Here is a 13702-nt window from a genome sequence, read left to right as displayed (position 1 = left end):
GAACATTGTGTGCAGATCCACAGGACAGATTACACTTTCAATGAATGGTAACTTCAAATTTGGATCTCTAATTACCCCTCACTTCTTTTCTCATTCTTTTCTCGTTCTTTTCCCACTTTTTCTGTTTATTTTATTCACTTTTTCCTAACTTTCTATTTTCCTATTTAATAATAATAATAATAATAATAATAATAATAATAATAATAATAATAATAATAATAATAAAAATAAACATTTGTAACTATTGATAGACTGGCCCGCCTAGACTAGAGCTAGCTATCCATGGGCCAGTCCAACTGTAAAATGTACATTAAGGAATAAAAAATGATTGATTGAATTATAACCAAACTGAACGTGGGTAAAGGGTAAGTAATTAAGGCTAGTTCCATATGTACGCGTAGCAGACCTATTTCAAGACAATCTGAGGTTTCCAAATGAGACTACCTGTATTCTGGTGAAATGGATGAAAGATTGTGGTGTTCAACATCCTTGGTTGTAAGGTTGAATACCTTTGGTCTTAAAATCCTGTGGAGGTTAAACATTTTATTTGAAGAATATTAATTTATCAATAAATTGTTAATATTAATGATAATAAATTATCATAAATTCTAATCATTATTTAATTAGTAATTTTCTCCTCAGTTTGTAGGTCAGCACCAGCCATTTATTTGCCAGAAAATAAATAATACGTAATCAAAACAGTGAATAAAATTGATTTAATACTTGGCAAAATCCTACTCAAAATAGTACATATACTAAGTGAGCTGAGTAGTCACATAAATTTTCAAATTTTATCCGGGTTGTAAAACTGAAGTCAGAAAAAAAATAAATCGGTAAGTTAATTAAATTTTAAGAATAGAGAAAACTAAAACTTTCTCAAGATCAGTTTCAATAATGCAAAAAGTTGAAATTCAAATCAGAGCAACAATCTATTAGATATTTCTGAACTGTTCTCTTGTAGTATCAGTTTCTTTTACACACACGGAAACAAAGGCACCAGACAAAGACAATATGAAATCAACTACTATATAGGTCAGTTCTTACACCAATCTTGTGTGGAGTTCAAGATCAATTTTGTCTTGTACTCACAATTTGAATATAAGACCAGTCTATGCTTCATAGATCAAGAAACTCAGAAAGAGACTTTTTGGTGGAACCAGCTCCCTTGTGGGCCAGTTCTTACACCCATCTCCTGTACAAAGTTCAAGATCCATTCCATGTTTGAAGACAGTCTAATTGTTACTAAACAAGTTTTTTTTCTCTTGTGTTGGCAATTTGGAATGTGGGACCAGGCAACGCTTCACAGATCGAGAAACTCAGGAAGAGATTTTTGGTGGAACCAGCTCCCTTGTGGGCCAGTTCTTACACAAAGTTCAAGATCCATTCTACATATGAAGACAGTCCAATTGTTCCTAAACAAGTTTTTTTCTCTTGTGCTTACAATTTGGAATGTGGGACCAGTCAATGCTTCACAGATCAAGAAACTCAGGAAGAGATTTTTGGTGGAACCAGCTCCTTTGTGGGCCAGTTCTTACACCCATCTCCTGTACAAAGCTCAAGATCCATTCAGCCCATGAACACAGTCCAATTGGTCCTAAACGAGTTTCTTTTTTTATCTTCTAACAAATGGTCACAGGACCAGGCCATATTTATTCTGGGTTTGACAACTTCACAATAATTTACACATGAAGGCTGCAGCAGTGTAGCATTTTGTGATATACAGGATGGAGTTGGGCAAATACTTAACTGAATGCAATTCTGTGTTTCTTGGTATCTAGTCACAGAGAACATTATCACTTGAGCTCTTTTCTCCTGACGGAGGAAAACAAATGAAAGATATTTATAAACTACATATAAATAATATTTAATTAACCCAAAGGAATACATGTAATTGTAAACAGCACATGCCTTACAGCCTTAACATGCTTAACCCACCAACTGTTAAACTCACCACCAATTCATGAGCTTGGGAAAGGTGCCTTGGGAAAGGTGGAGCCAAGCAAGATATGAGCCTCAAACAGCCCATGCAGGTATCCATGGCAACACTGCTAGTGGCAACCACCAGGCACTGTTAATACTGACAGAATCAGTGGAGATACTTATTACCCACACATGTATATTTACTGTCAGCTGTGAAAGGAAGGGAGGCAGGGTGAAAAAGCATGCTACAAACATGAATGGCACTCAAAGCAAACTGCAAGTTCTTCCACAGCTTGCAAGCAACACTCTTAAGTCCTGCAAAATCCTGTATGAGACCCCACAGAGCATGCCCCCCTCCCTGAAAGGCTGCTGACCAGCACTAGCTCAAGTCAAACGTTGCCTAAATTACATTTAGCCACACAGTGTATCACTTGAGCAATATATTTACAATAAATTATGAAAATATCCTCAAGAGAACTGTGTTTAGTTTAAAAACATTACATGTAACTACTAAAGTGAAGTCTTAATTCAGAAACAAGTGGTGACATAGACCTTCTACATGCAAAGTGAGAGCCTTTAACAATGTGTATGAATGCAAGACAAGTGATTTCACCTGAAATGAAACATTTTAAGACATCACAATTTCTTAGTAAATGGTTTGAACCCAGGAGTATCAGTAGTTCGTATAGTGTGATCGTCTTGGTGAGTGTAGTTCTGAAAAGAACTGTTGTTGGTGACTGACATTTTGACAACCTGAGTGGAAGTCATCTTCAGAGTCAAGTGAATAGTGTTTGTCAGTCAATGATGTTATAAGTCTGGTCCATTGAATGTCTTGGTCAGTATAGCCATGATGGTATTGGCTGAAAGACTCATGTAAAGTTTGTCATCAGTCATAGGTGGGTTTCGATCCATCTATTGTTAGTCAAATAGGTCAGTTTTCGGTCTTTGTAAGTCGGTCTGTTAGAAGTGCGTTTGTAGGTTTCGTTTCCGTCATGGATAAGTCGTTTGTAAGGTGCTGGAAGTTGTTGACATCTGTTCAGAGGCGTTTCTTCTAGGTTAGTGTACCAGCTTTCCAGAGTCAGTCATTGAAAATAGTTTGTACTGTAGGTTAAGCACTGAGCAGGGTCTCAGTCAATGTTGTGGTTTGTCAGTTGATGATGTACAGCAATGTGATTGTTGGCATCACCATTTCTCGTAGCTTGTTTGTGTTCAGTCAGTCTCATGTTAAGGTTTCTGCTAGTCTGACCAATGTAGGAAGCCTGGCAGTCGGAGCATTTGATCTTGTAAACTGCTCCCTGTCTGTCGTTAGGTTCGCCTCTGTCTTTCACGTTGATCAGTAAGTGTCGTAATGTAGTTGTAGGTTTGTGGCTACATGAATGTTGTAGGGCTGTAGCATCCGTGAGATGGTCTCAGAACTGCCCTTAATGTAAGGTTTAGTCACTGTAGTAACAGGTGTTCGCTTTGTGTGAAGTCGTTTGCAGAATGATTTGTCAAGTAACCCGTCGGTATGCGTCGGTTTTCTGTACACTGTCATTCGCAGTTCGTTGTTGTCGTGGCTTACCAAACAGTCTAGAAAAGGAAGTTTTCCACTTCCTTCGATCTCTTTAGTAAACTGGATGTCAGTGTTCTGTTCGTTTAGGTGGTCATGAAAATCGTCAATTTCGTCTTTGTGAATGGCAGTAAAGGTGTCGTCAATGTAGCGTAATCAAAGGGGTATCATTTGTCGGCAAGTTGCAAGGGCATGTTCCTCCACGTGTTGCATCACAATTTCTGCGACAACAACAGAAACAGGCAACCCCATGGCTGTTCCATGCAACTGTTTGTAGTGTTTACTGTTGTACTGAAAGTAAGTTGATGTAAGGCAAAGGTTCAGTAAGTCCATGACGTCTTCTTCACTAATGGTAGTTTAACAGTAGATTGTTGAATGGCGGTCTTGGTACACTGTAATGCCAACTGAAGTGGAATACTGGTACACAGTGATTTCACATCAAGAGACACAAGTTTGTAGTTGTCAGGTATCTGCACTGTCTTAATAGCGTCAATAAAGTTCTCCGTAGATTGTAGTTTGCGTCTTGATTTGCCAGTGAGGGGTTGCAGTATGGTCGTCAAGTACTTAGACAGTTGATATGTAGGGGACCCACAGAGTGACACTATAGGTTGCATCGGTATACCAGGGTTGTGCAGTTTCGGTAGTCTGTAAAGTTTCAGTGGTTGTGGTACTGAGCACCTTGGTTGATAGTAGCATTGAGTTTCAATAGCGTCGGTCTTCAGTCAGTTTACATCTGCTCAGTGCTTAACCTACAGTACAAACTATTTTCAATGATTGACACTGGAAAGCTGGTACACTAACCTAGAACAAACACCTCTTAACAGATGTCAACAGCTACCGGTGTCTTACAAATGACTTATCCATGACGGAAATGAAACCGACAAAATGGACTTCTAACAGACCAACTTAACAATACATGGACCAAAAACCGAACAATTTGACTAACAATAGGCGGATCGAAACCCACCAATGACTGATGACAAACTTTACACGAGTCTTTCAGCCAATACCATCATGGCTAAACTGACCAATAACGTTCAACAGACCAGACTTAAAACATCATTGACTGACAAACACTATTCACTTGACTCTGAAGATGACTTCCGCTCAGGTTGTCGAAACGTCAGTCACCAACAACAGTTCTTTTCAGAACTACCCTCACCCAGACGATCACACTATACGAACTAAGCCGGGTTTGTTTGCCCTAGGGAGTTAGAGTTTTAACCCACGACACGTGACACTTTCTCCTCCAATCGGAAAACGTATTTGAGTTGAGAGGTATACCTAGAGATTTTGCCGAGATTTTAGCTCACGAGATATCAATTTAATTTGGCGAAATAAATATCTCGGAGCATGTAAAAGTCTTTTCAACCACTTAAGTAATCAAAAGTAGCAATAAAACATAAATTTTTCACTGTACCTGTACATACCGAATATGGCCAAAGTTTACATCTTGCTATTTTAAGCGAATTTCCCTCCAGTTGTTCCATCAGGAAAAGTTGAGTCTGGGAGATGTTTGGGAACATTTCTTGAAATGTAGACACTTCGAAGACACAGCATTAGGTAAAGGTTTGAAGGAAGAAGCTTTCAATGACCTCGAGCAAAGATGGTGAAGAAGGAGCGAATATTTGCAATGCAAATTCAATTTGCGTCCCAGGGGAGAGAGACTGGAGCGAGTTTATGACGTGTCCCATGTCTCGTCAGTCCGTCCCATGTCAGCGGAAATGATATGAAAACAACATGGCGGAGATACGTACAGTTGAATTTGTATAACAGAGAGAATTTTGTACTCATAGCTTTTTTAGATCGCGAGGAATTCAATCAGAAAATTACTAGAGTGTTCAAAGATGGATAACCTTTATCAGGAGACAAATCGGTGAGTTGTTTTTTTGGGTGCTGTTTAAGTTTTTTGCTGCTGTCACGGACAAGTTTCAATATGGTTTTAAGCTTTAATCGATTGTTACTTAAAACCTAATTTAATTTTTTCTTTAAGGCTTATCGTTGGAGTTCAGGGACTGCTAAGTAAACTCAGCACTGCGCATCCGGATTCACTGAATGGTAATAATTTGCTCTTTTAGAATAAGTGTAATTAGTTAAGCTGTGAAGATTAAGCTTACATTTCTAATTCAGTTTAAAAAAATGGTGTTTAGATATCTGGCAGCTGGTCAATGTTTTAAGCAGACTAGATGACCAACAGTCAGAAATTCACAGCTGTACACTTTACAAGTCCCTGCCAGAGACTGGTTACATACAGACTTGTCCCCGTCTGACATTCAAACTTTTTGTCATTACTATTTTGGAGGTTTTTTTCACACTACTGTAAATGTGGTGAATGAAAAAGGCAAGCATTGCGAGAAGGCAAGACGAGATGTTTTGCCTTTTTAAATTATGATACTGAGACATACTGAGATACTGAGATACTAAAGTGTTATAAATGTGACGAAGAGACCTTCTGACTCCCAGACGTAGATGTCATTTTTAAAAACAAGCAATTTGGGACTTTGAGATAATTCTTATGCTGACAGAAAAACAAGATGCCAAAACAGCTTTTCTGGAAAAAAAATCTCTGCTAGAAGATGCACATAACCACTCAAAACATGAGACTGCACAAGCTGTGAAATATTAAATTTGTTGAAAATTTGCAGGATCATTCACCTGCCCTCACAGTCAGAATTTGAACACAAGTCATGTCATTTGATCGTCATTTTATTGGCCTGCATGTCACCATTTCCACTCAGTGACATATGTCGCATTTTTACCCCAAAGGGGCCTTTATTACAGAGAAATTCCTTAAAGGGTTGTGTAAAAGCACCCAGATAGCCCAAATTTGAATCTGACAGTTATCCTCAATAGTGTCCTGTTAGCCTGAAGAGCACTCGGCTTAGCAGAATAGTGGTGCTCCAATGAACCAGTTTACATGTACAGCTAGCAGTCAAATAATGGTATGGGAAGAAGCTTATAGGCATTGTATTGCTCTTCATCCCAACCCCCTCCCCTCCCCCTTAGTTTTCCTCTTGCCATATTTGTCCTGTTCTTCAACTAAAGTCAATGCCTGGAACAAGGTAAATTAAAGTAGACTTAAAACATATTAAAAGTGGATCCCTAAGTAATTTGCTTGTCTCTGCACATACAGCCATTGAACAGGAAATAGAACAAAACCTGGAGAAGGTGTCATCCAACTGTGATCGTCTGACCATCCTCATTAACAAGGAGCCACCACAGAAGAAACAGAGCGCGAGGATGTAAGTAGCCTGCTACAGGATTAAGTGTTCTAAAACAATTTGACTGACAGAATGTCTGACATTGAATTGAAATACCTCATTTTTAAATTTATAACAGAAAAGTGGACCAACTAACATATGATTTAAGACACCTGAAGACAGGCTTCAACAATTACCAGCAGCGTAAAATGATGAGGGTATGTGGTGATTAGTTTGTTTTCAGTTCATTAACACAACTTATCACATGATATGAACAAATCCTGTTTTTGAAATCAGAACACTTGCAGCTAGCTCAAAAATTATAAGTTGGAATTTTCCTTTTTCATCAGGAACAAGAAGAAAGGGAAAGAGAAGAACTACTCAACAGAAGGTTCACAACTGTAAGTTGTGAAAATCAAATGATTTGATTTGTGTTATAATTACTCATGCTTCCATTGGAAGTTAAAACTTCACAAATTAATAACAAATGCTCTCTTGATTATTGTTGAGTCAGACAGTACTACAAGCACAATTGTGTTAGAAAAGGGACTGCGTGACTGTCACGTGGTGGAAGTGAACTTTGTTCCCTATTGTTCTCGTTGCTTAGTGATAAGCTGTAACCACGTGATGTAAGTTTAGGATTTCAAAAAAGCCGTGTGCGTGTCGTGTGAGATCTAGAGATTGTAATCTTTCTAATTTCCTTCGAGTTGGGACATTAAAAATAGTGAAGTGATTCAAGTTTGTTGGTCATTCAAACGTGAAGATTATTGGGAAAATCTCTTGTGTTAGAAGCAATCGGAAGATTCCTGACAATTGGATCATATTCATAATAATTTTTTACTCCAGTGTTAATAGTTTACAGTTTACAGAGATAGATTCAGAAAAACACTAAACACATCTCCTGTGACTGAATTGATCATTCATGAACATATTTTTTTCTCATACACAGCTGTGTGTTTCAATACTTCCTTTTTTGATTTTTCATTTTCAGAATAGTGGTGAAACATCTATCATGATAGACCATGCCCTACAACACAACACTTCCCTTCAAAATGCTGACAGAGGAATAAGTGATTTATTGTCCAGTGGGTCCAGTATTTTGACAAGCTTACGAGATCAGCGTCTCACCTTAAAAGTATGTTCATTATTGTTATGGTTACTTTCATATGAACACACTGGGTGAGGGGTGGGGAATGGTTTTATTTTTAAAAAAAAACAAACAAACAAGAGAATAGATCATTTCTGAGTTGCCTTGTGCCTCTGTTTCAAAAGGAGTCTTCATGTAAAACCTTTTAGATGAAAATGAGTTTGTCGATGATTTACATGAAAGTGAACCTGTAGGGCAAACATATTTTCATATGAACAGTTTTGCACAAAGACTCATTTTGACACATGAGGCAAAAGGTAACTTCAAAACGGCCTTTTTTACTGGACCGGCAGGTATTTTAAGGGTCTCATTGTCTTGAGATTTCTGGCACTCCATCTCTTATTCTCTGGTTCTTTTCAACTCTACAAATGCCTGGGGCTAATACTAGATACATTGGTCTTACCATTCAATTTCTCCAATTTCCATTCACCACTCAAGACTCATGTGTGATTGGATGAAGAGTATTGCTGAGATGGACAAATGAAAATGCTGATTGATGTGAATCATTCATGAGCCTTTGATTTCAAGGACGACATCCCAATCATATGTTTTCAACATCAATAGTTGACTCCTGTTGTTAATGGTGATTCTAACGTAAGTGATAACAGAGACTTTAATTTGTGATTATCAACAGGGAGCTCACAAAAGAATATTAGATATTGCCAGCACTCTTGGCCTTTCCAATACTGTTATGAGATTGATTGACAAGAGAGCTACCCAGGTAAGTGTGTTAGCAATTAAGTGATACATTTTATATCTACAATCATGGACAGAAGTGTTGAGACATTTTAGCCAAACTAATGCTTTTGAACTAACAATAATACTTTGCTTTTGAATGAAAACACCTTTTTCATCTATAGTCACCCCCCTCCCCCCAAACAATGTTGCAGAACGCTTTGTTGATGTTTATTTGTTTCCAACATTGAAAAAGAGGGAAGGAGGGGCTACCTTTCACGAGGGGAGAGAGGAAAATTTACACCTAGGGAAAAAGGGATGGTAATTTTCATGTGTCTCAACAACTTTTGTCCATGATTGTATTGTTTTGATATGTTCAATGTGGGTATAAAGTATATCAAATATGCATGAAACAAATGAAAGTACCAATTGTACTAAGTATAATGTTCAAACACAACAGATATCTTCTGTTCAATCTTCTATTCAATTCAAGTGATGTAATTTCTGTTTTATGCATTTTTTTTTCTTCCTTACAAAGCACTATCAGTTACTATTTATTTTCTTTACGTTATATTTACACATCTCTGTATTAGCTAGGAATTGGAGGAATACAAAATAAAAAATAAATAAATAAAATACATTTATCTGAAATAAACTGATCAGAGCTTTCTGTTTTTTTCCCTCAACAGGACAAATGGATTGTGTTTGGAGGAATGATAGTTACTTGTATAATAATTTTCTTAGTAGTGAAGTACTTAACATGACATCCATGGAGCAAGCTATAATACATTTTTAAATATTGCTCGTGAAAAAAGTACGTACACCTCAAAGACAGACATTTTCTGTTAAATCTTTTCCTTTATCAACTGTAGACTACATGTATAAGAACAAACCTAAGTTCAGAAATTCTGTGCCAAATTTTCATTTTAGAGAAAAATGAACCACATGTAAAGAAGGTGCCGATTGTAAAGTAGTTTTATTCAATTGGGGCCCATCTACACCAGGCAAATTTTGTAAGTGCAGAGGTTGAATATTAGTTTTGCCAAGGTCAGACTTCCAAAGTGGCTGCATCCCGCCTTGGAGTAGGAAAAATTAAAACCAACAGATCTGTCAATGAATCTTGAGGAAAACACAAAGAGAAGGCACTCAATTTCAACATTTGTGGTTAGCAAATAATTTTAATTCTCTATTTTTAAGCCTTGATATGATTACAGAAAGTAAACATTTGGTAATTTGGTAATTTCCCAACCTGTCTGTGCTTCAGAAACATACAGTCTATCCCTAAAAAGTCTGAAAACGTTTGTCAACAATATAACCTGTTTCCTTCATCTCTGCAAGTACTCTAACTTAGGAACTTGTTAAAAAAGTATTTGTGAACTCTACATTCAAGAGTACAGGCTGCAAGCCCGTTTTCCCATAGATATTCACCATAAATATTAAAACAAATTTCTAAAGGACAGTTCAACAAAGTGGTAAATTTAGTTTTCCTCCATTCTCATTCCCCATGCTACTCGTTAAGAAATGGAGGCTTTGGGAATGAGAATGACTTCCTCACACTCCCAGATCCTGAATGTTCATGTTCTGAAAAATCCCTGGGGGCAAATGCATTTAGTAATCTCTCTCTGTTTTCCCACCTTTTTCAGTGGGGTATACTCTATTTCTCCCCTTTTCCATTCCACGCGCTTTTTGTGGCGTGTACTGCCAGAAATTCTGCGTTCTCTTTTTGATCACATAAGCCTTTTTCATACCTTCCCTGGTCGGCCTCCCTGGTCTGTTAACCCGTGAATCACCCATTATCCATTCCCCTACCCCCTTACCTCGATACTGTTGGTGTTGTTCCTGGTGGAGGGGATAGTGTCTGAATGTGTATACGACTAAATTCCTGAGACCCAAGGATGTAAATACAAGAAAAGTGCACTGTGAAGCCACTTGCTGACAACGTTATCGGCCATCGCTATTTTGAATTCATCCGCCGTTTCTAGGGAGTCTTGGGACGAAACTCTGAACGTTCTGAGTGTAGCCTGCGTAGCAGGCGTATAAAGGGGAGGGGGGTGGGGGAGAAGGAAGAGAATTCGGGGAAATCTCTTCTCCTCCTCCACCCCATCCCCTTTATACGCCTGCTACGCAGGCTATTCTGAGTGGAGACTGGGTTACAGAAAGGTGTTGGTGTCGCGTGTTTTGATAGCTCTTCTGTTGTAATCTTGTAAGCCTTAGATATAAATTATATGTAAGCCGAACAAAGCTAAAAAAAACTATCATCTCCTCGTGCTTTCGAAACATGCTGTGCAGATCAAGTCAAATGCAGTATAGATGTCAAGTAAATGAAGGTTCAAAGCGAGTCAACTTAATCTTACAATGGAATTTGCACACTGTAATGTTATAGTCAGTTTATTCATTAACCGAAAAAGGGTAACCTGTTCCAGACGTTTTTTATACTGACAATATTGGTCAATTGTCTGAATGCAATAATTTGTGAATCGTCAGATCGTGGTTTCATCAATAGCGATCTTTGCGACTTAGATGTCGTCGGAAATACCCATAAATCTCACATTGAGTAGTAGAAAATACTGACTATTTAGCCCAAGGTGCTTTACGATTGTAACCTACGCGACACTCTTAAGGTTCCTCTTGGCTGCGGTGGACGCTATCTGCCACTGTGATTATCCTGATCTCCTCACGGAAGGCTTTTGCCACAGGGTTCTACTTTCGTTGACTGAGGCAACTGTAGCATTTGTCGAAAATATCTTCAAGAACACCGCGGTCTTCCGAGCCTCGAAAGCTCTTGATAACGCCAGAAATAAGCAAACAATAAAAGTATGGTCCTAGTTATCATTAGCAAAATAGCAAAAATCGAAGCTTATCTCCCGATCAAATTTTCATCTTCAAAATCAGCACTCAAGCCTTAAAATTATTGAGCCTCCATAAATTTTCCCTTTACAATTTTTTTTTGCGCTTTTTACCGAGTCTCGATATTCAGGAATTATATTTTCAATCACGAAAGTTAACAATGGGGAAAATAACAGATGAGAAATTTTTTGTCCTCTAAAACGAGAAAAAACCGTTAAATGTTGCTCTAAAACGCGATCTTTCTGACTTCTCCTTGCGCGCGCGTTTTGTTCGATTTTTTCTCGTAAAGTTACGTATTGCATGCGTCATAAAGAAAATTCAGAGTCAAACGCAAATTCTAAAGAGAAGTTGTACATTTGCTCGGTCGGAGAAAGAAAGCAATTTTCATAGAGAATTATGGGCGTGTGTTGTTCCAAAACCGCCAAAGAAACAGGCGCCTCATCATCGCGACACTATGTTTCAGTTAATAGCTCGCCGAGATTATTTCCAACTGAAAACGGATACAAGCAAGATTCCACGTTGGCGCGCGGTATTGAGGAAACACGTTCACGCCTTGAAAAGGCAGTGGTAGATTTTAATGAGAGGAGCTCGAGAAGTGCATTTATTGAGACCAATGTAGATCCCACGTGGGAGGCAGAACATCGCCCGGGAGAAAGAAAGGAAAGTTGGGAAAGTCTGGTGCACAAGCCTCGCTGGAATGCAGAGTGGAGTGAAGAGTCGTCCACGGAAAACGAGGATGGAGACAACAAAGGTATACCACTGAAGCCGCGTTGTTCGGGTGCGATGAGACGACTTAAGAAAAAAGACAGCAGACGTCAACCTAATTACAAAGACGAGATCATGCTGACTGACAACATTGACAGCATTGTGGAGAAGGAGATTCCGGAAGTCCCGGATGTTGGGCATGCACTGGCCGGGTCACCTGGACCGAGTTCTAGCCATGCCGGCGTATCAAAACCTCCACCGAGAAGAATCAAGAAGACAGAAGATAACAGACTAGCAACGAATGTCGAGTGCAGTTTAAGTGATGCCAAATCTGATGCTAGGTCAAATGGGACAACTGTAACCAGCGCTGTCGCAGAACAAGGTCCTAAACAGATCTATGGGAAAGGGAGAAGCAGAAAGGCGGGTGATAAAATGGAGGTAAGTGGTATAACGTTTATTGTAAACAATGGCAAACTTTCGTAGCAATTTAATGGGATCGAGGGTCTCTTACGCCGGTTGCACCTTTTAAATCCCCTCTGAGGGCGTGTCTTATAAATCTATTAGTCTCTTCAGATAGACACATTGGTAGGGACATGTTTTGGAGCGATACCAAGCCCAAGAATAAAAAAGAAGGATTCCATATTCAATCATACATTAATTTCGCGTGTGTCGGATGTGATCTGATATGTTGCAATACTTAGAGGTGGTCTTGCTGAGGGGTTTTGGTTCTAGGTGTCTAGGAATTATGACAGGGAGGAACACATTTGAAAATTAGAAACTGATAAAGTTTATTTGTAAGGCCATATTCATATTCTCGATATTGGATTGAAACTAGCTCGCAATGGAGGTTCATACCGGGGAACAACATTAAAAGAGATTAATGTCATTTGCATTTGAAAAGACGCCCCTCCTAAGCCTCATTTGCAAGCTAGTTCTAGTCCAATACCGAGAATACGAGTGTGGCCTATCTTTCCGGGCGGCGAATGGTACCGAATCATACAATTTCTATTCAGTGCCAGTCGAAGTCGCACATGCGTATTATCATGTCACAGGCTCTTTAAATAAAGTAAATTATCGATTGATTTATTTTGCTTATATCTTTATTTAGCTTAAAAAGGAAGACGTCGAAGAACGTGATGTAGAAAGTTCTCCCCTTGCAATAAGTTCTGTCTCAACTTCACGACTGGAAAAGAATCAACCTCAGAGGACGATGGATGAAGAGGACATAAGAGTGGCGGAGGAAATCAAAAACATTCTTAAAGGTGATTGTTTAAACTTTTTAAATGAACCAACAGTTCCCAGTGATGGTGAAGCTCAGAAACACACAAGAAAGGGATCGGCAAGGAAAGTGAAACATGTGATTGTCCCGGCAGCTAAATCTAAGGGAGAAATCCCAGCTGGCAGAGTTTCACCGCCCAAAAACACACAGCGTCCTGAGAAAAATTCCATGATGCAAAAGGAGATCATAGAGGAAGAGAAACTGGTAGACGATATCGAATATATCTTGAACGACGATATTTCTGCAGTTGAATCAAGTGGACAAAACACCACCGGCAGAGTTTCACCCTCGAAAAAAGCACAACATCCCAAGAAAAATTGCACTGGGGAAAACAATATCTCGGTGGACGAGAAAATGGCAGACGATAACGAATATATCTT

At 38.7% G+C, this 13702-nt stretch overlaps 2 protein-coding genes and 1 pseudogene across 8 annotated transcripts in view; 1 reads left to right on the top strand and 2 right to left on the bottom strand.

Moving 5' to 3' along the window:
- LOC110067323 (uncharacterized) overlaps positions 1–13702 on the bottom strand; it is a 156022-nt gene that overhangs the window by 5092 nt on the left and 137228 nt on the right. For 2 of the 7 annotated variants that reach the window (XR_016209506.1, XM_089297009.1), the window contains exons 1-3: positions 4900–5123; positions 1748–1812; positions 445–525 (exon numbers count right to left, since the gene is read on the bottom strand). Coding sequence is in view for 4 of the 7 variants with exons in the window: in XM_089297009.1 (XP_089153135.1) it covers positions 445–525; positions 1748–1812; positions 4900–4995 (242 nt within the window). In the remaining 3 variants the exon portion in view is untranslated. Of the gene's footprint in view, positions 1–444; positions 1813–1951; positions 2131–4889; positions 5124–13702 lie in introns of those variants that run through there. The other 5 variants (XR_016209507.1, XR_016209508.1, XM_089297012.1 and 2 more) reach the window with 5 other exon arrangements.
- LOC149107498 (uncharacterized) lies at positions 2444–4191 on the bottom strand (annotated as a pseudogene).
- LOC110048051 (Golgi SNAP receptor complex member 2-like) lies at positions 5185–9950 on the top strand. Its single transcript, XM_020753817.2, has 8 exons — positions 5185–5345; positions 5463–5527; positions 6603–6711; positions 6809–6887; positions 7020–7070; positions 7661–7804; positions 8451–8537; positions 9181–9950. The coding sequence occupies exons 1-8, from the start codon at positions 5317–5319 to the stop codon at positions 9253–9255; spliced, it is 639 nt and encodes a 212-aa protein (XP_020609476.1). The 5' UTR covers positions 5185–5316; the 3' UTR covers positions 9256–9950.

The sequence above is a fragment of the Orbicella faveolata genome, unplaced genomic scaffold (assembly GCF_042242905.1).
Source record: "Orbicella faveolata isolate gen_17 unplaced genomic scaffold, um_ofav_v1 contig_27, whole genome shotgun sequence".
In the NCBI taxonomy this organism is placed as follows: domain Eukaryota; kingdom Metazoa; phylum Cnidaria; class Anthozoa; order Scleractinia; family Merulinidae; genus Orbicella; species Orbicella faveolata.
The sequence above is the reverse complement of the archived record's forward strand: the minus strand, read 5'-3'. Positions and strand labels throughout refer to the sequence as shown.